Source organism: Dermacentor variabilis, chromosome 2 (genome assembly GCF_050947875.1).
Source record: "Dermacentor variabilis isolate Ectoservices chromosome 2, ASM5094787v1, whole genome shotgun sequence".
NCBI lineage: Eukaryota > Metazoa > Arthropoda > Arachnida > Ixodida > Ixodidae > Dermacentor > Dermacentor variabilis.
In genome coordinates, this window is record NC_134569.1 from 60472296 (window position 1) to 60498999 (window position 26704).

Here is a 26704-nt window from a genome sequence, read left to right on the forward strand (position 1 = left end):
TGCAGTGGAGACGCACATGTCCATGTTTAGAGCTGTGTTGTTCCATGAAATGCGATTACGTGTTTCGTCCTCGACAGTCTGTTTTGGTTTCCTCAAAAGTGCTTTTGGTCTGCGGCACTCCCACCGCGCCGCGGTTCTTGATCTCTCCCAAATTGTAGGTTTCACCATCTCGCTTCTGACCAATCAGCCAACTCACAAACCTTGTAAGGCTGCAAGAACGACGCGGCATAAGCTGCCCAGCTGGTGGCATAAAGTTCTGGCCACCAAGGAGAAAGAACGCACCAGCGACTCCGTCGACGCCGATGGAAGCGACTGTATCGTGGTTCAGGTACCGCCTCAGCCCCTGACGCCACCAAAGATGAACCGCGCACCCATTGGAGAAACTGGATCAGCGAGTCATCAAAATCCACAAACGGAGCCAAAGCTGTATAGTCCTCATCAAGCCGTGTAAGCATTTGCCGACATTGTTTCACCTTTAATATTAGACCACGCGCACGCCAACGCATTGACTATCGCCGAAACAACCGACAATCAAGCACGTTTATCCACATTCAGAATTTTCGCGTAGCGCTGTGGTTAGAACTAACAGCATGTAGTGCTAAAGAACGAAAGTAAGCCGTAATCGAATTCAAGCACATTGGCTGTTGTGTTTATTATTTTTTTTTTCATGCAGCTTGATCTGCGACAGAGATATGTGCTAAAATAAAAGCGTGGAGGCCTTCCTCATTTAGAAATTGCACTAATGGCCTATAGCGAAGGTTATCGTCCGTGAGTTAACACTATAACTGTCTGTCTGATCTGTTCACAGCTTGGTAGCCCTCGTTCCCAGACAAAGCCACAACAGTTGTTGAATGTCTGCTGCGTAGAAGCTGGAGCAGCACACTCTGGGAATTTCATCGAGTCTTCGGGTGTCGGACCGCAGGCGCAGGTGCACGCTTATCTCTTGTGCTTAGATTCCTTACGAGCTGTAAACGAAATGAGTCTTGGGTCAACTTCGTTGTTTCAATATCGTTGCATAGTACACTGCTACAGCGATTAATTGCTTTTGATTACCTCATATTGAGTGACGTACAAAGAAAGGCGACTTGCCAAGCGTCCATTTTTGCCAAGCGTGGTGACGGATCAGGTACGTCAAGTGTGTCGACTAGACTACACTTTATGCTGTCCTGCTTCCGTTTCAATGGCGTGCTGGCACAAACGGAATGGAGGAAGGGAATGCGACACTGTTGTCTTACGGGCTTTCAACGCACAGTTCGTTAATACAGGCCTCGCGCAAAACGAACACACTTAATTTATCCAATGAATCTCAGTGCATGATGTCAGGTCTTTTGTTTCCACGAAATGTTTTGTTTACTAAATGCATGGTGACGGGAGATAAATGTCTTCGCATCGCTCTTTTTTTTGGGGGGGGGGGTGAAACAAAAGTTGTATTTCGTTAAAGAGAGTGGCAGCCACGTGTCGACTAATTGCAAAACTTAAAGCTATAAGAATAATTAAGAAGACGATTGTCAAGGCGACAGCCGTCCGCGAAACGTTATCACGCACGAGAAATTTGCTAAGTCTGGACCACAAGAAAGACACTTCGGAGTCGCGCGCTTTACGTGGACCTCTCACTGATTAAATGCAGTCGGTGCTTTCTGCGTTGAAAGTCGAGAGAGATATATACACACATATCGCTCTCGACCTTCAATATACATTGAGTGACAGAGCGAGAAACACATTTCAAATGGAAAAAGTATGTAAACTTGCTATCACTAAAGAGTACACAAATTCATTCATACACAACGGAACCAGAAATGAGATTCAGCTGGTAGATACGCCACTGCGTCCTTGATTCCAGCGCACGTACACATGTACACGTTCGACGAAATCAAACGCGAGTGAACGCTGACAGATGCACGCACTTGTGATGTTTCCTACGCAAACACTCATAGACAAACCGCACAGCCAAACAAGCGTACATGTTTATGTGCTCAGCGCGCAAGCCTACTTGCATGCACAGGTCCTCACTCAACGCGCAGCTATCATGTAAGCGCGACGATAAGAGAAAACGATATTTAAATGGCCATACAGAGCAATATCTCGGTTCTGCGTAGCGAGCGAGTTCGCGGGCGATTGATAGATTAATCCATAAATAGATGCCTATAATCGATCTTCGTGCCTTCCAAAAGGTACTTCAAGGCCAGCAGTGAAAACGTCATTGAATGCTCCGTGATCTATGTATATGGACACAGAAGCTGGCTTAGCCAAACACCAACGAAGTAAATGGGTGGCTCGGACGAAGTAGTGAGCGTGTTTAATATGTGAAGCAGGAGCAAGAGTCATTGTTGCCGAAGGAATAATTCTGGTTGCGGATGAAACTGATTCAAGGCACGGAGGCGCCCTTCAGCCAGCATGACGCTAAAAGGCTCCCATTGGGAAGATAACGCTTATGTTGAGCTCGCCGAACATTTGTGATGAAATACGAATGGAAATATTGCTTTTTCGAGTCGTAATTTCTTAATATTGGTATTTAGTTGGTTCAATGATTAAGTTCTGGTCGAAGATAACGTGCTGCACTACAATAACGGGAGCGTGCCTAACAGAGAATGTTAAAAAAGAGGGGAGGGGGGAGGAAGAACTGTAACAAAATAATCAGGTTATGGAGCTTTACGTGCCAAAACCGCGATCTCATCATGAGGCGCGCACTAGTTGGGGACTCCGCAATAATTTAGACCACCTGGGGTTCTTTAACGTACACCTAATGTAAGCACACGGGTGTTTACGCACCCATCGAAATGCGGCCGCCGTGGCTGAGATTCGATCCCTTGACCTCGTGCTTAGCAGCATAACACCAAAGCCACTAAGCAACCACGGCGGTTGAAGAACTGCATGACAGCTGTCTATACCTGTCAATTCTAGTGCTTACTAATACTACAACCCAGCAAGAAGTACTTCGCTATTACAGCGAACAGTGGACTGAGTGAAGGATTAACATCTACTTTATGACGAATCGTTGCTCCGCAGAGAAAGCGGTTACTAAGCGAGCACGTAGAACGATGATTATTTTAAGTATCATCACAGATAAGTGAACGTACTCAAGCGTCGGTTCCCTCCGTGAGACTCATTAAGGCACCGACTCATATACGCCATGTCTCAGTTCGAGTGAGCCAGGAAGTCCGAAATTCAACAAGTTCGGGTGCGCGTGAGTTTTCATCTTTCTTAGTACGTCCAAGCGAGTGGATCCAGGCGTTTGTCTGGGCCTCCGAGAGCCAAATGTGAGTCCGAGTGATTCTGAGTGTGATCCTGAATGAGCGATGACGAATCGGAGCTAGTGTAAACCTGAGCAAATTCATGCGAGTACAAATCACATTTGATTCCATGTTTTTTTGTCAGTTCAAAATGCAATGCGTGAGTCTGCATACCAGTAACTCCGATTGAATCTAGGCCCGTATTCACATATTCAGAGAAATCTGTTACGCTAGGATTGTTCCCGAGAAGATTTGTGAATTCGGGCCTTGACTCTTATATATATATATATATATATATATATATATATATATATATATATATATATATATATATATATATATATATATATAGAGAGAGAGAGAGAGAGAGAGAGAGAGAAGACAACAAGGGCGAGAGAAAGAGCAACAGTTGTGCACGCGCGTGAAGCAGCCTACCAAGTTAATAATCGCGGATCCCTGCGGACTTGAAGAACTGCATTAAAAGCTCTCACCACTTTAGTTGCTCTCTATGCGAAATATTATATGTATTTTAGCGAAGGCCAGTATGGCTTCCACAGCAGCCGGTAGTGAGAGCGCTCCGCATACATGTGCACACAAGGCGTCCAAGTGTGACGGTGGCACGCTTTCGCAGCACGGGCTTGCCGCCAGAGCAGTATGAATAGAACTAGTCAAATAAAACAACTTGAAACATAATCATTGAAGCATACCAAGGTAACATTCGCGCGTACCCATTTCTGCTGAACAGCCCCACTAATCCTGCAAAGAGCAAAGCTGAAGCTTGCAGCGTCTGGAGCATTTTGCCGCAGCCAGCTGGATGTCACGCAGGCGCGCAAGCAGGCTATTCGCGCAAATGCTATATAAACGATAGTACGCACACGTCCGCGATAAGCAGGCACCTCTAAGTTACATTGCGTGCCTGTGCGCCTTCCGCTGTGTACACACGTTCGGAGTGAGGGGCTACAGCAGTGAAAAAGAAGAGCGTGTCTTCACGCGCGTCTATAACTATACAATCCAGTGAGTCGGACGTCGTTACACATCTCTTCGACTTTGACTCTAAGGTGGGTGTTTCTTGAAGTCAGTGTAGACTCCACGATGACAGGGGCTATATTGCTAATGCTGCGTGTTTCATTTATGTGCGCCTAAAATGGAGACGCAGAAATAGTGGGGCCCGAGATTCTGTCAGAGACTTTTCCTCCTTATCGTGCACTTTTCGTCGCGCTTCTTGCGTTAAACGTTAAATTCTGGGGTTTTGCGTCCCAAAACCGAGATTTTATTGTGAGGCACGCCGTACAGTGGAGGGCTTCAGATTGCTTTTGACCACCTGCGGTTGTTTAACGAGCGCCCACTGCATGGTATAGAGGGACATTTTTGCATTTCGCCCTCATCGAAATACAGCCACCATGGGCGGGATTTGATCCCGCGACTTCGTGCTTAGCAGCACAGCGCCATAGCCGCTGACCCACCGTGCCTGGTTGCACTGCTTGCGGCGGGATGAGAGCAGCGGGGCAAGTGCTTTGCAGGCGGTGAGTGGAGCGATGGAAGCTTCGTCTCGCCTGCTCCATACACCGTAGCGAGATCTGTAGGTCTCGTCAGTTAATCGGGTAGAGACGCGGCTGTCCTCCGTTTGCACAAAATTGAGCACTGACAGTGAAGACTAGAGCACGTTTCAAGCTGATGAAGAGGATGTGAGCTGGCGAGACCTCGTGGCTTCTGGCCGGCTAGTTCTCGACGAAGCATGCTCACGTCATGTCGAGATAAGTGGGAACCGAAATGTGTTGAACAGAAGTGTAGCAGATCGAGCGTGAAAAACAAATATTCTGCGAATAAAAGGAAATAATCGGCTCACTAGTCGATCAGGAGGGACGCTAAAAAGACGCTTACATGGTTTTGAAAGTTTTCACAGACGATAAAAAAGCGGTAGATAGATACAAAAACATTGCCACACCCGCGAAGAAAGTTGTATTTGCAAGCACAGCGTGCTGGCTGCTAGTTGGAACTTATCAGTGCGCTAGCGTTCGTATTGAGGTTGAGCATCACTGGCCGTATCACGCGCCGACGCTTAATGCCGTTATTGTTTGCCACGAAAAGCTGCTGGAAACCTCTTGTCGTTGAGCCTGTGTGCGGCGCAAACTGAATGATGGTGGCTCCACGTTCGCCGCGTCGTGACTGACTCTTATTTTCCGCCCAGTCCCTGATTAGAAAAGCAAGTGCGCTCGCTATCAACACTTACAAGACGCAACTACGTTCTTGTTTCAATGCTTCTTTATCGGAATCACAAAAAAATCTCTTCACTTTGTGCCGGCGCTTAAGGCTCAGAATACACGGTGTGAGAGACATTTGCTATTTCGTGCGCTGTTACCAATCCCTGCAGTTCGTCTTAGTGTTCTTCTTCTTCTTTTTTTTTTTTTTGCGCAGAGTTCTCTTTCAGAATGGCTGCCACGTGCTACGTAACTGACAGTGCTATGCTGAAACACTGGAATCCGCTGAAAACGTAAGCGAATAACCATGTTTCTTTGCATGCCACGTTTTCTGCGAATACAATCCGTAGCGGACAAATGTCTGTGGTGTTTATACATAGTGAACATGAGAAAGACTACATTAGAGACGGCTATCACAAGCCACAGCTAAGAAACTGATGTTACACCTTCCTCCATATAACACACGCATACATGCACTTACCATAGAGACACGAACACACACACTAAGCTTGCAGGAAAAACAAAAGCGCATGAATTACAAAAAGAAGAAAATAAAAGAAAATAAATATAAACAAAGGGATGCCCTATGCTGGCTCGTTAAGTAACCGAAGTTAACACCATACCGCACGTACGGACACACAAACACACACACACACACACACACACACACACACACACACACACACACACACACACACACACACACACACACACACACACACACACACACACACACACACACACACACACACACGCACACACACACACACACACACACACACACACACACACATATATATATATATATATATATATATATATATATATATATATATGTGTGTGTGTGTGTGTGTGTGTGTGTGTGTGTCCGATATATATATATATATATATATATATATATATATATATATATATATACACATATATATATATAACGAAAACAAGGAATTGACGCGAAAAAGGTAAGCTTGCTTGATATTTAACGCACATACGCGCACGGTATGCTGCCCTGTGTATGTGTAAAGTGGAGGGAGAAACGACGCGGCGCTGGAGAATGCTTTTTGACTTTTTGGTTGGAAATTATATAGGCAGCGTTCTGTACAGGCGCCCGCGTTTCACGCGTCTATATATACGTCTCTAAGCGTAGTAGGTCGGCGCCAGCGAGCGCAGTATACCGTCATTGCGGCTTTAGATGCTCGGTTCGGTTATACGACCGTGTTTCTCGACGGCAGAGAATACACCTACACATGCGCGCGAATTGCGCACTCAAATAAATGTTACGTCTCGCATACAATCTGCAAAATTAAACTGCACTATATATTTCTACGAAATGCGACTCAGTTATTCTGACAAACTACTGTCTGCTGTGACCAGTTTTGGCATCACTCGTAAGTAAAGCATACGCTAGCAGGAATAAAACAGACCCGCAGAAATATGACAGCATGGTTGAATAAAATGGGATAAATCCTGATAGCAGACTAAAGACGTCGCCATTCCCATTTACTTGTTTTTGTTTGCGTTTTGTCCCCTCCCCCCCTTCCCCCTCCGTTTTCGTTGTGTTTCTACATATAAACTATACAATAAATGGAATGAGTTTAGTTATTATTCATCGGCCTGTTTATTGACTTTCTGATGTTGCCGTCTGAACTTACGTTGATAGAATTAGCTGAGGTGCGTAGATTCGCTTGAAGTTTTTGTGTCGCAAGTGTTCTTGCAGCTTTTTCACTATGAAAGGCCGTCGATTTCGGAGCACGCAGCAGGAAAAATTATAATGTATTCCGATTGACTGCCGCAGAATTCTTCATTGTTTCAATTTTTCAGTGCTGCGACTTTTCGATTAAATGTTAGATCAGACACTGTGTAAGAACTGCTCATTCAGGCGGTGGTCCCTTGTTCGGTTCCCGGATCAGGGTGATACTCAAGGAGGCCAACTTGTTCCCTTTGTAGAACTGCGCTAAGTTCAGAGAAGGGGATTTCTTTTCTTGCATACAGATACTTTTTTTTTCCTGAACGGTTGTCTTTTCGGCGCATCGCTGTAGTAAAAACACCACACGCCGAGTAAAAAAAAAAAGAGGGTCACTGAGAGGCACACACAACCTTATTTCAACAGCTGCATGACGAAACAAACAAATAAAAAAATTGGAGGACGCTTAAGCTTCGCCTTCAAGAGTGGAACGCGACAGCGTTCCCGTCGACCCGCCAAGGGGTATTGGGCTACGGCGCAGCGACAACGCGCCCCGCATCGGACGCGGTGAGCGTCAAGCAACGCAGCGTTCGGCGCGACAACGAAATGCGCGCCTCAGCAAGCGACGCACGCCTGAGCCTTCTAAGGTAACACCGCGTTCACTAGAGGCGCTTTTGTACCGCTTTGAAGCATCGAACTCGTGGCTCAGTGGTAACGTCTCCGTCTCACACTCCGGAGACCCTGGTTCGATTCCCACCCAGCCCATCTTGGAAGTTGCTTTTTATTTATGAAGTGCCTGCCGTGATTTATCGCTCACGGCCAACGCCGCGGACGCCGACGCCGACACCGACGCCGACGCCGACGACACCGGCTTTTCTGCGACACGAGCTCCTTAACGCTATCGCGTTAAAAAATGAAACGAGGAACGGGAAACCGAATGCAGCGCATGGCTGATGGGAAAAAGAATTGAGAGACCCCGGACCCCAGCCACAGAACATGTGGAACGCTTTAGGATTTGGCGTTATGAATTCCATAAGTAAAATTGCGAAGAGCATTCCATATTTTTCAGCTGTGCCCTTCCGTCATATGTGCGTTGATGAACAGCATGGTTTCTGGCATACATCTTTCAGCACTCAGCTCCCTTATAGGAAGCTATCTATTACTGTGATAGATACAATTTATGTCATATAACTTGCAGATATATACACAAGTAACCAGGTGACTGAAGGCTTAAGACAGGCTTATTACTCTTTCCTATTTCTTTCTGGTCTCCGAAATTAAGCAAAATGTTTTTGCACTTGAAGGCCACTAAATGACGTATACCGGGCGTGGGATTTCTGACTTGAGCTTGTTTGCTTTTGTCGAATCTAAACGGCTCAAAATGGTCTCACGCAATACAGATTCACCGTGCTCGTGTGTGTGTGTTCATATATTCTTCCTGTATCAGCGTTTTGTTTGCGCTAAACTATAGTCATTTAAGGTGGCATACAGACAAGCCCGCATTGCAGCCCTACAGCGGGTAGCACACACGCATAAGTGTCGCACTCTCTTGGAAAAGAGACACAAGTGGAGCTGCAGTTTTCATAATTAACTGGCCACGGTGATTTACGTAACTGATCAACGACACGCGATCAACATACACGGGCGCTGACGCCAACGCGACCCTCGATACTCCTATTGGTCCGCTAGGGGAATAATCGGCGCTGGCGTCGCGAAGAGAATACGTCATCCTCGCGCGTAAGGGCAGTGTATACACTCGCGACCACTGTGAGAGGGAACGACGAATTTATCTTCACTCAAGGAAGGATTACTCGGGGCGTGCGTATATAAATTTCACCTGCGAGCGTATACAAATTAGCTTTGCCGTTGAGTATTTGGTCTCGTAAATCATTTTTAGGCTCGGTAGAAATGGTTAGATGCTGTGGCCTCTTGAATGCGAATCTGGGCGTTTTCTCTTCGTGAGGGAGAGTGCATCAAAAAACCACCTTACGACTCAGTTGAAACGCGTACACCTTCTCACCTCTGTCTCCTTATTCCCTTTTCTTAAGTAAGTAGTGAATGGGACGTACCTATCTTCTCCATTTTTACTTATCCGTTATCTATCTGTCTTTTATGACTAGCGTTTCTTTTTCTCAAAATACGCAGGTGGATGCCAGAGAGGCCTAAAAGGCTGCAAGTCGCCCACGAACTGTTGCAGACGAGAGGACTTTTGGATAGGGCGCTCATCTTGGAGGTTCTGTGCAACGCCTTGTCTCCTTCCACTTTATTTTTCTTTTATTCTTCTATTTTGCTTACTCCGTTGCTTGCTTTCGCTCATATGTATGCTTAGAACTGCTAAAAGTGTACATTATTCGTTTAATACTCGACATGCTAAGATGCAGAGATTATGAGGTGTCAGTCGAAAGAAAGACACGAAGAAAGTTGCAAACGAGGCTCGTTCACGGTGCGTAGCATGTACTGAGCAATTGTCAATCTCTGAAACGACAATGGAAACGAGGCGAACAACAGGGCAGTGGCCGAAGGACGGGATGGCAGCTGTCATCAGAATTTCTCAATATACGGGGCACCATTTTGTAACAATTTCTTTCGTTTTCTAGTATTCGACCATTTCTTTTCCATTAAGCACCTGATACCATTCACCTACACAAAATACCTTATCAATACCTCACCTTTCTATATTCACCCTCCGTTTCTTATCCTATCCTGCTCCATTTCCACCCATAACACCTGCGACACTTTAGTGGAACAGGTTCAGGCTTCCTTCCCTTCTCCGGCCTATTTCAATGTGCCAGCGTGCAAAGGTGACGACATATTCTGCAGATCGTTTCTTGTATGCACGGCGGGCTACACGCATACGCGTATACACGTATACACGTATACACGCTTTATACACGTTGCCGATTGCCCGGGGTGACTCTTGTAACAAGAACGAATTGTTTGTATGACCTGGCGTCACGTGTTCTCTTCCAGTCACGCTATGCTACCGACGAAGAACTGGGATTGGTGCACACGTGCGTATGACGTTTTTAACTGTTAGCGCGATTATTGTAACTATTTCGTAGAGCGATGTCTGCAGAGCATTAGGCGCACTTATAGACAAACAGAAGTAGCTTCTAATTATAATACTTGTCGAGCAAAAAAAATATTTTCTACGAAGTATCTAATTCCCCGCTCGAGAAAAAGTTGTTCTTGTATGACTACACTGAAACTGACGCCAGTGCCGCCGCAGCTTCATGACGTTAAGCTCTGCAGTTTCTGAACAATAGCGCCAGAATTGTATTTGTTTACTCCTTTATTTGTTTATGAGGAGCCAAAAGTTAGCCAGTCACAAAATAAGCAAAAATGTCACGTGAATGTCGTAATAATACGCATCAAACTTCCCTTCCATTTTTTTTCTTTTTTGAAGGTTGCGATGCGTGTGACACAGCACCACGCATTAGAAAATACTACACACTTTCAGGTGGACTCTAGTCCAAAAGAAATATATTGACCACTCGGGGTTCTTTAACGTGCACTTAAACTGTAAGCACACGAGCGTTCTGGCATTTGACCGCCACCCCAATATGCGGGCCCCGCGGCAGGCTTCGAACCAGTGATATCAAGCTCGGCTCAGCACCGCAACGCCATGACCGCTGCGCTACCGCGACGGGTGACTTTTGTCCGACAAAGACGCAATACTCACTATTTCAGGCTCTCTATTTTTGTTGACAGTTTCATGCGCGGGTTCGCTTGTCTTTCAGTAGCACTATCCACTTCAGTCACGGATTATGATGCACTATCAATGAATCGGTAAATTTTACAATTTTATTACGAGTTTCTACAGACTTTACTGAGAGAAAGTCAGTATGGTAGGATGATACACTGTGCATTTTTTGGGTGTGTCGTCGAAATTACAGAGTAAATAAAGTTTTATTTAATGTGCAGTCAGCCATGTCGTGTTCAAAAAAAGAAAAAGGAAGAGTTGACTCACCGGCTCAAAGCACTTGTACAGTCAACAGCAAAAGTTTGCGGGATGTGCGAGCGCGTGGCAAAGCGACCCTCCTCCCCTTCTAGCGGTCCCCCCTGGTGTCGAGACCGACGCCTGCACGCATGCGCTTCCCTCCCAGAGTGCAAGCGTGCATATTTCCGCGCTTCCTCCTTGCGCGCCGGCGATATACGAATGTAGCCGCGAGGTAGCCCTCTTGCGATATGCGCTGTGGCGGCTTTGACGGGCGAAACTGTGTGAAACGTGTTTAGAAGCATGAACTTGCGGCCGCTTTTTGTCGAGTCACGAGCGCTGACGCATGGGGCCGGCCCGGTGGCGAACGCAACAAGTCATTTTTTCTTTTTCTGGGCTGCACCTTCTCGTGGCCAATTTTCGTTGTTTATTTCTTTTTACGAACGGTGCGTTCTACCGCAGAAGAGCGTGGCAGAAGACGCGCTATATAGAAGGAGACCGGCAAGACAAAAATGGACAATTGATTTCCGTTGTATACTAAACGAAGTTCTGCCCGTCGAAGCCGCCACGGCGCATATCGCAAGTGGGCTACCTCGCGGCTACATTCGGATATCGCCTGCGCGCCAAGAGGAAGCGCGGAAACATGCATGCTTGCAGTATCGGAGGGACGCGCATGCGTGCAGGCGTCGGTCTCGACATCAGGGGCTCACCGCTAGAAGGGGAGGATGGTCGCTTTGCCACGCGCTCGCACATCCCGCAAACTTTTGCTGTTGACTGTACATGCTAAACATTGGCTACAGGCATTTCGAGGGAGGAAAGGCCATTCCTTCACTACAGCTGACGGAACAGGGCGTGCCTAACATCCCAGGGTCAAACACAGCAGTGCCTTTAGTAAAGGTTACATCTGTAACAACGCTCGGCAGTCTGAAGTGAACTCGAGTGACGTTGGATAAGCAGAGGTATAAGCAGAACTGACCCGGATCTCAATGTTCGTTGTCTTTTTCCCACGACTAGACAGAACAGGCAAGTACACATTGCGTACAGAAATGTCTGCACCCTGACTAAAGGGCTATGCTCACAGAATGTCCAAGACCGTAGGAGAATGATCCTGTTCCCCATCCCGTGCTGCGACTCCCACCTACACCCACTCCATCCTGTGTGTGCTTTGATTCCCAGGAAGGAGCACATCGAGTTGGTCAGGGCGACAGAGAGTATGTCCCTGGTGGAAGTGACACTGGAGAACCACCGCCTCGATCCTGTGACCAGCATATGCCAGGTGCGTGATTGCCAGCTGGCGCAGTTTCTGCTGCTAAGGAACTCTCCCAGACTCCGCTGCATCATCTTACACATTGACCTAATACCTTCATAATATTGAGGATGTTATCTTTCCTTCTGAGCCCAAACAGTAGGACTGTATTTCCTGTGTGTGGAACAAGGCCTATTCGTTTGAGCACACTGTGGTGCATAAGTATGTACTTCGACGCATTAGCGGTATCATCATAATTGTCAACATAATCACCATCATCGCCAGCCTTTGTTATGCCCACTGCAGGACGAAGGCCTCTCCCAATTACCTATCTCCAATTACCCATTCCTTGTGCTTATTGACAACATCGTACTCCTGTCAATTTCCTAATATTCTCCTTCCATCTAATCCTCTCTGCCATCCTCGACTGTGTCTCCATTCTTTTCGCGCCCATTCTGTTATTCTTGTAGACTACCTGTTATCTGTTCTACGCATCGCACGACTATCGATCCCTAACATCGCCCGGCTAACTGTCGAACGTTCTGCACCTCTCCCTCCGCTCCCCCCAATTAATTAACACGCTCTTTCACTCATTTATATTCACTGCCTCATAAGCATTCTATATAACGACCAGGCGTTCGACAGCTTACACATTCGCTAACTCGCTAAACAACCGTCGTTTGATGGCGTGCGGTGTGTTTTATGCCGAAGTTGAAAAGTTCACGAACTGGTGAAACCTCCAACTCTTACGCATCACTTGCTCACTTCTTTATTATACGTGAAACATCGAAAATTTGGCACCGAAAAGAACCGGTTATCCCAAAATTTTAGCTAAGAAGAATTTAAGAAAAGAATGACAGGTAATGAAGTGGCAAAGCATTGCCAAAAGGTCTATGTAACAAAATAACCAAAATGCTAAAGAGTAAGTCCATAAGCAGCAGAAATATGGAGTAGAAAAATAATAATAAACGGACAAATTATAGGAATAAAGAAAGGTAAGTGTGTGCAAGAACTACATAAGTATGACCAGGTCTTGGGAACGTAAGAAAACTTAAAAAATAGATATAAATCAGTGTTCGCGGAGAATTTGTCAAGTTAGTGTCCACGAGAACTAGCTGACTGGTCGACTCAACTGCTCACGCCAAGTTCGTTCACCGTTCAATTTGTTTTCTCGTTTTGTTTTTTAGATAGCGATCCATGAAATATGGCGTAAAAGCTGTGGGTGTTTCTTTGTGTCACGCTATGCGCAGGAAACGAATCAGTGCGCCCGTCTTGCGTGCGGCTGCTTGCTCCAGGCTGTCGACGGAGTCGTGTCTGGAAAAGTGAGTTTGACAGAATTCCTTTATTTCGCTATTTTCCCTCTTTGGTGGAATACACTCCTTTAAATAGAAGGTTGTTGTCCTTACTACCCGGTTGTCACACTGTTTGCCACCTTGGTATAACCACAGTCGGTAATGACAGAGTTAGTAACATTACTGACTAAACAAGCTGGTTACTGTTACACATGGGCTTCAGCTATCAATTCCAAACGCACTTAGCATCACAGGATACAAAGTTTCTTGTCTATGACACTTATTTCGGATCTACTCCAGAATATGCTAGAGCTGTTCCGTTATGTGCGCTTTATAGGCTAGAAACTTTGCATATCCGGTGGTGCTAAGTGCGTTTGGACCTGCTGTTATGCCATCCCTTGAGGCGCCGGCGCTAGGATACTGCAATAGGAACGTGGGGATGCCGTATTTAATTTTGTAAGCGAAAAGGGGCTACATGTTAATTTTATCAGTTTGGTTTTCCTTACCATGAAAAATATTAACTTTAAGTTTTTCATAACATAGACCTACAATTTATATTAACGATTATTATTCAGTCTGTCTGTCTGTCTGTCTGTCTGTCTGTCTGTCTGTCCGCCTCTGGTCGTGATGCCGTCGTGGTCGTCACTCGTTTACAGTCGTCATGAATTATTCTTTGTCACACCACCATAGGGGTGCCGTCGCGATCGTCCAATCGTCGTCATTCCAGCTTCGTGGGTATCACTCTCGTCGTGCTGTCGTCGTCACGCCTTCTACTCCTACCCAGTGGTCCTAATTGCTTGGATGACTAGGATCGGGGTCGCGATGCCTTCGTGGTCAATGCATCGTCGTCATTCCAGCTTTGTCATTTCACTCTCGTCATGTAGTGGCCACCATGCCATCGTCGTCACACAGTCGTTGTCATACCGTCGTTGTCACGCTGTCGTTTTACCATTGTCATCATCACCATTGTCATTGTATCGTGACACAGTCAACTTCACGCCACTGCTTTCATATACTCGTCGTCATCCAATTGGCCTCATGCCATTGTCTTTCCGTCGTCGTCAGTACTGTGACCAGTGGCTACGTCATCAAGAATATTTTGATACGAATGCGCAAGCCTGGTCTGCCTGTGTATAAACACACATGCTTCTCGCAATAAAGCGCTCTTTCGTTTCCTGCTGCTCGGCAGTCTACATGGTGTCAGAAGTGGGATGATTAACTTCGTGGCGCGCTTCATCCCCAACATGTCTTCCCTGTCCGCGCCCCTCCGGGAACTATTGAAAAAGAACACGGCGTGGCTCTGGACAGAAGAGACTGAGCAAAGCTTCCAAGGCCTTCGCGCCTGTCTAACAAAGGCACCTGTTTTCGCCTATTTCGAGAAAGGAATACCGCTGACGTTGTCAGTAGATGCAAGCCAGAAAGGGGTGGGGGCAGTTCTTTTGCAAAACGGACACCCACTCGCCTACTCATCACGGTCGCTTACCGAAGCGCAAAAGAAATATGCGCAAATCGAGAAAGAAATGCTAGCCGTTGTTCACGGGTGCGCAAGGTTTGAAGACTACTTGCTAGGGCACCCGCCGAGGTTGCTCAGTGGCTATGGCGTTGGGCTGCTGAGCACGAGGTCGCGGGATGGAATCCCGGCCACGGCGGCCGCATTTCGATGGGGGCGAAATGCGAAAACACCCGCGTGCTTAGATTTAGGTGCACGTTAAAGAACCCCGGGTGGTCAAAATTTGCGGAGTCCTCCACTACGGCGTGCCTCATAATCAGAAAGTGGTTTTGGCACGTAAAACCCCAAATATTATTATTACTTGCTAGGGCAGCCAGAGGTCATCATCGAATCCGATCATCGCCCCCTAGAGTCAATATTTAAGAAACAGCTGTGCGAGTGCCCGTTACGCTTGCAGCGTATGAGACTCATTCTTCAGAGGTTCCTCATAAGAGTGACCTACAAGCCAGGAAAAGAACTGTTCCTAGCGGATGCGCTGTCACGCTTTCCGAACAAGACGGAGCTGAAGGAAGAATCGATGGATTTTCAAGTACATGCTCTTTCTTCGCTTCCAGTCTCCGATCGGCAACTGCAGGGAATCCGTGAAGATCTACTGAAAGATGCAACAATGACTGAATTGTGTAGCTACGCAAGCAACGAATGGCCCGAGAGGAAGCAACAGGTATCGGAGGCCGTACGCGCGTACTGGAATTACCGCGACGAACTCCATGTCGAAGACGGTCTCCTCCTAAGAAGCAACAAGCTCGTCATTCCCCCCACAAAACGACAAGAGGTACTTCGTCTACTCCACGCGGCGCACGGGGGTGAAGAAAAAATGAAAGCAAGAGCCAAAGAAGTAATCTACTGGCCTGGAATGTGGGCGGATATTGCAGCTCTCGCGAAGACGTGCCTACTTTGTCAAAGGTACAAGAACAGGAACGCCAGGTTACCCATGCTTAGTCACGACATACCTACTCTGCCGTGGCAAGTAGTCGGAGTCGACCTTTTCTACCACGAGAGCGATGAGTGCCTTGTTATGGTAGATTTCTATTCTTTTTTTTTCGAGATCAAGCAGATGCGTCGAACAACAGCAGAAGCAGTGACAAACGTGTGCATGCAGATTTGCGTCACTCATGGCATCCCAGCAAAAATATGCAGTGATAATGGCTCCCCTTCAATAGTGCGTGCTTCCGCGTTTTTTCCACACAGTTGGGCATCGTTCCCGAGACTTCCAGTCCGCATTACCCTCGCGGTAACGGCATGGCTGAAAGGGCTGTCCAAGAAGCAAAAAAAAAAAAACCGCTCAAGGAGTGCCGGTATGGAACGCTGGAGTTCTACAGTGCCTTGCTAGAATGGAGGAACATGCCAAGGGACCACCGCCTGAAGTCGCCCGCACAACGACTCATGGGACGTCAGACGAGGACTAAACTGCCAGTACTTGACTGCCACCTCGAACCGCAAACCGTGCCAACCGAAATTGTCCGAAAGCGACTCGACGAAATAAGGCGCAAACAACGCGTATTCTACAACAGAACAACGCGAAGTCTACCGGATATTCACAGGGGCTCCACGGTGACTGTTTATGATACGACACACAGGACATGGGCACCAACAGTTGTCATAGGCCCGGCAAGTACACCGCGCTCTTATGTCGTTGCAACAGAGAATGGGCAGCATCTACGACGCACGAGGGAGCACGTGAGATCAACAGAAGGACAAGCTTTCCCCCCGCAGAACGGGTGTACGACAACGACCCCTCAATCCTCCCCTCAGCCGAGCAACACCGCGCAACAAGCCCCTCAAGAGGCGCTCCGTAGAAGCACACGACAGCGTAGAGAGCCGCAACGGTATCCTCTCCCAGAACGCCACACATAGACAGTTCCGCGGAAGCTGTGCAAATTGACTTATTAGTTGGTTGTGCAATCTTTCGTACAGAGAGCGTAAACTTTTATTTCAAATCAACAAGATTTGAGTCCGGCGTCCTTTTAGTGGGTCTGGGCACCCGCCGCGGACGCGGTTCCGAGACCTTGTCTCGAAGCGGCTTCCTCGGCTCGCTGGACGGCCCAGAGTTGTGCTGTCAGGTCAGAGCTGAGCAGTGCGGTCATCCAGCGTGACTGGAGGCTGGCGGTGGAAGAGACGGAGGGGTCGGCACTGCCCGACTTGTTTGTTAGGTCCCGACACTCCCATAACATATGAGTTAGTGTGGCAACCTCGCCACACGATGTGCATCTGTTTGTAGTGTACATGTCTGGATACATGGCGTGCATGAGTCTGGGGTTTCTGTAAGAGTCTGTTTGTAATTGTCTGAAGTGTACTGCTTGCGTCCTGTCTAACCTAGCGTGAGGGAATGGGTATATGCGTCTTTGTAATTGGTAGTGTGCCGTGCTGTCGTGAAAACTGGTCATACGATCCTCCCATGCCCAGACATTTGCAGTACCCCGCGGGGGCTCTTCCTCTGATGCTGCTCGGTGAGTGAGGCCTCGAGCAACGCCGTGAGCCGCTTCGTTGGGGGTGTTCATTCCAGTGTGTGCCGGGATCTTGTTTTTTTTTCCTCAAAGGAAGGAAGATGTGACCAGTGGCTACGTCATCAAGAATATTTTGATACGCATGCGCAAGCCTGGTCTGCCTGTGTATAAACACACATGCTTCTCGCAATAAAGCGCTCTTTCGTTTCCTGCTGCTCGGCAGTCTACAAGTACATCGCCGTCATACATTCGTCGTCATACCGTTGTCGTCATGCCATCATCATCGTCATCACTTCATTATCGTAATCCCGTTGTTGTCACGCCGTCGTTGGCATACCAGCTTCGTTGATTCATTGACGTCATACCTTGTTTGTCGTTCTGTCGCAGTCGTGCTGTCTTCGTTCAGCCGTGATTATGACGTCCTTGTCGTGCCATCGTCGTCGTTGCGTCATCGTCACAGAGACGCCACCATGCATTCGTTATCATAACGTCGTCATCATGGTGCGATCTTTGTCATTCTAGCCACTTCTTGATCCGGCTGTTGTCATACGGTCGTCCTCCCACACTGGCGTCGTCACGTTGTCATCGTTATACAATCGTCGTAATTCAAATATCCACATGTCGTTGTCGTCGTGCCGTCGTCGTTGTAGGCCTCTATCGTTTCATCGATATCATTCCTTCTTGCTCATTTCATCGTCACTGCGTCAACGTCATACAGTCGTCGTCATGCCTCCATGCTCATGGGCGAACTTGGCGAGTAACAAAGCGGGAGAAAATCTAAGTACGTGGCGCACAGCCGAATCAACGGAATTCTCAGAATTAACACTACGCATCGAAATGAACGTGACTTCGGGAACATGACCTGTCGCTGCATTGCGCGAATGCTATTCGCATTACCGTCGATAGTCATCGCGAGATGAGTTCTGCCGCAATGCTTTTTCGTAGAACTGTGAACGCTTTGTCGTCCGGTCGGCTGAAAGTGGCACACAGTCACTGTCAAAAGAGGGACTGTATAATAGGATATGTTCTATGGTCTCGTCGCGATCACAAGCGCTGCAGGAGGCGCCGTCCATCGTGCTGATACATAAATAGTAGCCGTTCGCAAAAAATGATGCCAAACCACAAGCGACAATAATTATAAGTGTATAACAGAGCGAGCGGAACCCGCGGTATATAGCCGGCGGAGTGCCTTCTCAATGATTTCAATGGTTTCAATGTGAACTTCTGTATACTTGAGTAATAAGCGCGCGGACCATCTGCGCACTTGCCAAACGGCGCATATAGAAATCCTTGCGGGCATTTAGGGGTTCGTTTTCACCTGACGCTGCTAGCGTATGCCTGCTAAAGGTTTTCATGTATTTAAGAAACATTTCCTTTCCTCCCGTCTGTTTGCGCTAAATATCGCGACGACGTCAGAACGGACGGATATGTCCGCAGCTGCTTTGGCGAGTCGGTACAACCGAGTCCTAATGGTGCGGCACGAACATAAAATGCACAAAGCGCAGAAGCGGGACCACGCCACGAAAGCGCTGACTCGACGAAAGGTTTATTACTCGCGACACGCACATATACATGCGCGACCGCTCAAGGAAGTTAATTTCTTGACGTGTCTAGGATGTGACCCAGCATCCTTGTCCTGTTTGTTATGACTTGGTTTTCTTACTTGTTTTTTTTTCTTCCCCTTGCTTGGCTCGTTGTTGCTTGCGACCAAGGGTTGACAACATGTGAGCTGTTCCATATGTATATGCGCGTCACGTGTAATACAACCTCGGCTTTGAGGTAACGCGTGTGTGGTGGTATTCTCTTCCCTGTGTTACGTTCGGGCTGCTGAACAAACGCCGTGCAGACTTCTACAGCTATGGCGTTCGTCTGCTGAGCACGATATCTGTGTACTTTTAGTTAGGCACTCGTCAAAGACCAATTAGAAGATGCGAGCGGAGGAGCTCGCGGCAAAGCCAACTTTCTAGTGAGGCATAGGGACACGCCGTGGCACTTTGATATCCTCTGACTGGATTGTCGTGGGTTGAGCTTTGTGTGATTTTTTAAAGTTCTCTTTGTCATAATAGCCCCCTCCCCTTTCATTTAAATAAAGAACGGGAGGGGGGGGGGCGTGAACACACTTTATATCTTCCCGCATATGATGATAGACGGAGCGAATTTTTAGCCAATATTACATATAATCCGTATAGTGTTTCATACCCTTTGCGCTAATAAGGTGAACAATCTTATTGTAAAGAAGTAGTGTAGGCGCACGATAATGTAAGACCGAAATCTACAAATTAATTGTAATTTCGTGTCTTTAAGGATACTTATTAACATATACAGTGAGAACGCTCATTGAACCTCTGCCTTCTTGGTGTGAAAAAATAACGGCCCTAGAATTAATCGAACTAAAAAATAAAAAGGATTTTAAGACGTATGAAGTGTCTCATTTTGCCCCGACCCCCGGAGAGACATGGCGCCGTTAGAGGGGTTAAATGAGACATCCGCAAAACATAATACGATTCATTACTTGCAAACGAGCCAATTTTAGCGGGTCTCTTCAGCGGCCAAGCAGGCCTCATGAGCCAACTCGCCGCGAGGTCTGGATTGAATAGACACAGATTCTGCTGGTATCTTGCGACAGAAATTCTTGCGAACCAAACACCGCCACTTTCTTTTCTTTGGTGCGAGTCGTATGACTAGCAGAATACTTTTTCTCGAGCTGCTTGCGCGGCTGACTGGATACCTTCGCCTTCGCTTTCTCTGGCCTTCCAATTTCGACATTTTTTTGCAAGGCTATATCAGCCTTCTGCCAGCCTTTGTCAACAACTTGGCCTCGCCTGTGGGTGGTCTGAGAATTGAGCGCAGCTCTGCATTCTCTCCATTAGTTTTTAGTTTCTTTTTCTTGACACTGGCGAAATTTCACGGAAGCTTTTTATCACTTTTAGTACGCTCGTATTTCTTGTGGGTTTTCCCAAATTAAGTGTAATCACATGCTCTTTGCATGTAATTTCCGAAAAATCCAGTACTGAATGTCCCTCTCTTGCATCCAGACCACCCCAGACAAGAGTGAGGAAATATTTTAGAGCGGTAACAAAAAATGTGCTTCATAAAATTTATTTTAACGCTCGCGTTCTGCCTCTCCATTAGAGCGACAATCAAATAATTTTACTACAGTGAAGAATCAGAAGTGCTGTGCTAAAATTTTGCGTAAGGGTAGCGCGAGAAGTGAAGAAACAAAATAAAGACTTTCGTTGATAGAACAACGCGCCAGGACTGCAGTGTACACGCTCGAGAAAATCGAGCGATCTGATTGCTGCCTCTTTTTGTCGGGCCATCAACTATATAATGGGCACTCGGTTGGCGTTTTCTTTCCCTCCATTGTACCTCTCCCTAGTACAATTTTCCAATCAAGGGAAGTAGACAAATAGTGTGATAGGTCACTTAAATTGTGCGGTTTGAAGGTAAAGAGCGGCAAGCTCTAAATGACGCATTTTATACCCCGTGTTACGTTTCGCTTACGACGCGCGGTAAAGCCGGCGAGGATGCAACAGACGCCAGGGCTTCGTTCAAAGCGGTGTTTGGATCGCACCGCTGGTACGATCTGTTGGGAACTCGGCGCTGACGCCCGTGGCTGTACCTGGGTCGCAAGCCCCAAGGGTAGCGTTGGCCTGGCGGCCTGGGGTACAACTGGAAGCATCCGAAGGTCCCGGCAAAGCCTGAGTCGACTGGTAACAACAAAACAACTTGTTTATTTTAACATTGCAAAGAGTTGGCGGTCAGGTTGACCGAAGTAGAGAGACGGGAGAGCACTTTACTCAACAGAAGAAATCGGAGCCCTCCTTTTTGGCGTCCGGGGGCAGCTGTTTTTATACTCTCGCAGTTGAGGGCAAGAAGGAACCCCTCAATAGACGAGCACGTGAATGTACAATGTCGTAGCGCTGTCGTAGCACAATGTCGTAGCACAATGTCGTAGCACACTGTCGTAGCGCTGCCGGTCGGGCACAATGACTGTAATGAGAGGGTGATCCCTGCTTTCGCATCGCCTGGTTCGGGCACAATGACTGGAAGGAGAGGGTGATCCTTTGCGGTCGCATCGCCGCAGTCGCGCCTGGAAACACCTGGCGGGGAGCGTTGCGGCGACGACGATCGGGCCAAAATGTCTGCCGCCCCGCCGCAGTCGCGCCGGCAAAACCACGTGTCGCAGGCGAAACGCAACAGACCGCCCCGCCGGGGAAAGGAGATCCCGATGGACAGGGGACTGCATCCGCTGTCCGGAGGGATGTCGCTCGATGATGCTCATAACCGAAGTCGGGCGTCCCTCGACGTTTCTTGAGCGCAGCGCACAGAGAAGGCCTCGTTCTCTCGTTCAGGTTCGCACGGGACACTGCAAAGTGACTTCGGGAGAGTTCACATTTTTGTTCTCGTTCCCGGCAAGCGTTAGAACTACGCTGAAACTCAACCGCTCAGTCAGCAAGCACGGCACAACCCTCACTAAGCCCTGCCAGGCTCTTTCCCCTTTTTATACCACTGCATAGTTCCTTACAGTAGTCTAGCATCACTCAGAACGCGTCCACAAATTGGAAAATTGCACTAGAAAGCATATCATCACTTTGAAACACTAAACAAAAGCAATATGTTAAAAAAAATCCTGCCTCAGGAAGAAAAACATCAGTAACCAACAATTTTGAGGCTGATTCCTACGTTAGGGGCTTCGACTTAAGCCATCGGCGTTACCGTTGAGACTCCCCTTTTTGTAACGCACCTCAAAGGAATATTGTTGTAAAGCGAGGCTCCAGCGCAGGAGGCGGCCATTTTTGGGAGAGATGGTCTGCAGCCATTGGAGAGGGCAGTGATCCGTCTCAATGATAAACCTCGAGCCGGCTAGATAGCATGACAATTTCTGAACGGCCCACGCGAGACACGCACACTCTTTCTCGGTGGCGCTATACGCCTGCTCACGACTGGTCAGCTTACGACTAGCATACAGGACGGGGTGTTCTACTTCTCCATTTTCCCGTTGGCACAGTACAACGCCCATGCCTCGCTCACTAGCATCGCATTGAACAACGAACCCTTTTGTATAGTCTGGTGATCGTAGCACAGGCTGGCTTGTTAGGGCACTCTTTAGGGCGCTAAAAGCTCTTTCCTTTGTCTCGTCCCAGACGACTGTTTGAGGCTCTGACTTTCTTAGAGCATCCGTCAGGGGAGCCGCGATATCAGAGTACCTGGGAATGTACCTCTGATAGTAGCCGGCGACGCCTAAGAACGACCGAATATCGGTCTTTGTGCGCGGTTGCGGAAAGTCTCGCACAGCGGCCACTTTTATTTCAGAGGGGCGGCGACGACCCTGACCAATCGCGTGACCGAGGTAGACAACCTCGGCCTGTGCTAACTGGCACTTAGGAGCCTTGACTGTCAAGCCCGCTTCGCGCAGGCGGGTTAGCACTGCCCGCAAGTGTGTCATATGCTCAGACCAGGATGCGGAGAATATCGCTACGTCGTCTAGATACGGTAAAGCGAATTCTTGCTGTCCCCGCAACACTTTATCCATGAGGCTTGAAAAACAGTATGGCGCGTTCTTCAAACCAAAACTCAACACTTTAGGACGGAATGTTCCCATTGGTGAAATGAACGCCGCATACCTACTAGCCTCTTCTGTAAGTGGAACCTGCCAATAACCCCTGACAAGATCTAGGGTGGAAATAAACTGAGCGCTACTAACTTTCTCAAGGCGCTCCTCGATGTTAGGGATCGGATAAATTTGATCCTTAGTGATGGAATTAAGCCTGCGGTAGTCGACGCAAGGACGAGGTTCCTTGCCCGGTACCTCAACTAAAATCAAAGGGGAGGTATAATCACTCTCACCTGCCTCAATAACACCGAGCTGTAGCATTTTCTTTACCTCAGCCTCCATAATATCGCTCTGGCGGGGTGACACCCGATACGCCTTGGATCGTACTGGCTCTGGGGAGGTAAGTTCTATATCATGAGTAAGTACAGAAGTCCTACCAGGCCTCTCAGAGAACAGACCTTGAAACTCTTGTAATAGCTGGTGTAGTTCGGTTTTCTTCTCGGGCGACAGCGGTGCTTTACTGATAAGGTCACTAATGACTTGACCGGTGTCTTCCCTGTTCGTCACTGAGCCTAGTCCTGGAAGCTCGACCGGAAGCTCTTCAGGAACGTTTACCATCATGCACACCACTGCTTCCCTTTGTCTATAAGGTTTGAGCAGATTACAGTGGTAAACTTGCTGTGCTTTCCGCTTTCCTGGCAGACTTACCACGTAGTTAACGTCCGACAGTTTCTGAACAATTCGTGCTGGGCCCTCCCACTGCACGTCTAGTTTGTTGTTTAGCGATGTGCGCAATATCATGACCTCATCGCCCACCTCAAAACGACGGGCCCTGGCTGTCCGATCATAATAAACCTTGGCCCTCTGCTGGGCCTTTGTCATTGCTTCACCTGACAACTCCTGTGCCCTTCTTAAGCGTTCGAGGAGCTTAAGTACGTACTCCACCACGACTGGGTCGTCGCCCCTGCCTTCCCATGATTCTCGAAACATGCGAAGCGGAGACCGAAGCGAGCGACCGTACACCAGTTCAGCTGGCGAAAACCCCGTAGCCGCATGCGGCGCGGTCCTTAAAGCAAACATCACCCCAGGCAGACACAGCTCCCAGTCAGTTCGATGTTCAAAACACAACGCTCTCAACACGCGCTTCATGACGGAGTGGAGCTTCTCAACGGAATTCGACTGTGGGTGGTACACTGAGCTGTGTAACAGCTTTACCCCACACCTTTCGAGAAAAGTTGTCGTCAAAGCGCTAGTAAACACTGTGCCCTGATCTGATTGGATTTCCGCAGGGAAACCAACTCGCGCAAATATGGACAGTAGTGCATTAACTATCTCAACTGAGCTGAGTTCCTTAAGCGGCACTGCTTCAGGGAACTTTGTCGCTGGGCAGATCACAGTCAAAATGTGTCTGTACCCCGTGGCTGTTACCGGCAGAGGTCCCACTGTATCAATAACGAGCCGTCTAAAAGGCTCCGTTATGATAGGTACCAATTTCAACGGCGCCCTTGATTTGTCCCCTGGTTTGCCCACCCGCTGACAAGTGTCACATGTCCTCACGAAATGGTCTGCGTCCCGAAAACACCCTGGCCAATAGTACTCTTGCAAGAGACGGTCCTTAGTTTTCTTAACTCCTAGGTGTCCGGACCACGAACCCCCATGCGTCAAGCGCAACAGATCCTGACGATAGCATTGAGGCACGATCAGCTGATCGAACTCCACTCCTCTGCGGTCTAGATACTTCCGGTACAGGACTCCACCTCTTTCCACAAAACGCGCATTTTTCCTGGCGATACCTTCCTTGACATTGCAGCGTATGTTTTCTAGGCTACCATCCTTCTTTTGCTCGGCTATCAAAGCCGACCGGCTGACTTTTAGCAACCTATCAAGTCCGTCTGACGTAGGCGCGATGAGCAAATCATTAGATAGCTCTTCTAACTTTCCCGTGTCGGGCGTTTCCTCTCCAGTATCTGGCGCCTTCAACGCTACAGGCTCAATTTTATTCAGTTCGGGCGTGCTCTGAATATCGGCTTGCTGCGCCTCTGACCCTTTTTCGTTGTTTGATAACATCGGCCCCGCAACTACCGCCTTTGCAGCGAGCTCCCGAACCTTCGATCTGGTTAAGGCCTGAACGCTAGCCTCACCAAACAAAAGCCCCTTCTCGCGCAGGAGGTGATCGGACCTGTTTGAAAATAGGTACGGGTACTGGGGTGGCAGCATAGATGACACTGCCGCCTCCGTCTCAAGCGCTCCGAAAGGTCCTTCAATAAGCACTTTTGCTACCGGCAGACACACGCTATGAGCTTCCACGGCTTGCTTGATCCACGCGCACTCGCCCGTGAACATATGGGGTTCTACGTAAGACGGGTGAACTACATCCATCGTAGCTGCGGAATCGCGAAGCACTCGGCACTCTTTCCCGTTCACGAGGAGGTCTCGCATGTAAGGCTCGAGAAGCTTCATGTTCTCGTCAGTGCTGCCTAATGAAAAAAACACAACTTTTGGTGTTGTTTCCGGACACTGCGCCGAAAAGTGACCCGGCTTCTGGCACGTATAACAAACGCCCGCTCGCCTCATCTCGAACCGCTTTCTGCGTTTGGCTGCCGCCGTCTCTTTACGTCTGGTCGGACTGCTTTCACTCGCATCCGCACTACGCGTGTCCCCCTTTAATCTCATGGGCGTGAACTTCGGCCTCTCAAACTTCGAGTCAAATTCACCCTTTTGACCGTCCTTAGCTCCGCGAGCCCGACGCGTCACAAACTCCTCGGCTAGCTCAGCGGCTTTAGCCACCGTACAAACGTCTGGCCTATCCAAGACCCAGTATCGCACGTTCTCCGGTAACCGACTATAAAACTGTTCTAGCCCGAAGCACTGCAGAACTTTATCGTGGTCACCAAACGCTTTCTCTTCTTTGAGCCACTCCTGCATGTTCGACATAAGCCTATACGCAAACTCTGTATATGACTCACTTCTGCCTTTCTCATTTTCCCGAAACTTCCGACGGAACGCCTCCGCAGACAGCCGGTACTTTTTTAGCAGACTCGATTTTACTTTGTCGAAATCCTCTGCCTCCTCTCTATCCAAGCGAGCGACTACGTCGGCCGCCTCGCCGGGTAACAAAGTGAGCAAGCGCTGTGGCCACGTTTCCCGAGAGAACCCCTGCTTCTCGCACGTTCGCTCAAAGTTAACCAGGAACAAACCAATGTCCTCTCCAAGCTTAAACGGCCGCATCAGGTCAGTCATTTTGAACAATACGCGTTCTCCTGCACCGTGTGCCTGACTTCCATTACGAGCGCGTTCCATCTCTATCTCGAGACGCTTCATTTCCAAAGCGTGTTGACGGTCACGCTCTTGTTGCTCTCGCTCTTTGTTCTTTACGTTCACGCTCCTGTCTTTTTGCAGTCTCCCTCTCCTCAATGGTCTCAAGGCATTCCGACAGCTCGTCATCCTCAGCCTCTAACTCAAGAATTGCCTTTAGCAGTTCAGGTTTTCTGAGTTTGTCCGAGACATCCAGACCCAACTCTCTTGCAAGCTCCAACAATTTCGGTTTGCGCAACGACTTCAAATCCATGGCTGCTCTGAATGCTGCTTTCTCTACTGCTTACTATT

At 48.2% G+C, this 26704-nt stretch overlaps 2 protein-coding genes across 6 annotated transcripts in view; one reads left to right on the top strand and one right to left on the bottom strand.

Annotated features, from left to right (window-relative positions):
- Positions 1-26704, bottom strand: part of Elp1 (elongator complex protein 1) — a 230558-nt gene that overhangs the window by 61774 nt on the left and 142080 nt on the right. The gene's annotated exons all lie outside the window — the stretch shown is intronic.
- Positions 1-26704, top strand: part of LOC142571959 (polyamine deacetylase HDAC10-like) — a 62882-nt gene that overhangs the window by 875 nt on the left and 35303 nt on the right. For 2 of the 5 annotated variants that reach the window (XM_075680711.1, XM_075680715.1), the window contains exons 1-6: positions 4133-4288; positions 5646-5721; positions 9258-9345; positions 10083-10123; positions 12226-12325; positions 13546-13617. In XM_075680711.1, the coding sequence (XP_075536826.1) occupies positions 5660-5721; positions 9258-9345; positions 10083-10123; positions 12226-12325; positions 13546-13617 (363 nt within the window). In that variant the 5' untranslated portion in view covers positions 4133-4288; positions 5646-5659. Of the gene's footprint in view, positions 1-158; positions 448-808; positions 929-4132; positions 4289-5645; positions 5722-9257; positions 9346-10082; positions 10124-12225; positions 12326-13545; positions 13618-26704 lie in introns of those variants that run through there. The other 3 variants (XM_075680712.1, XM_075680713.1, XM_075680714.1) reach the window with 3 other exon arrangements.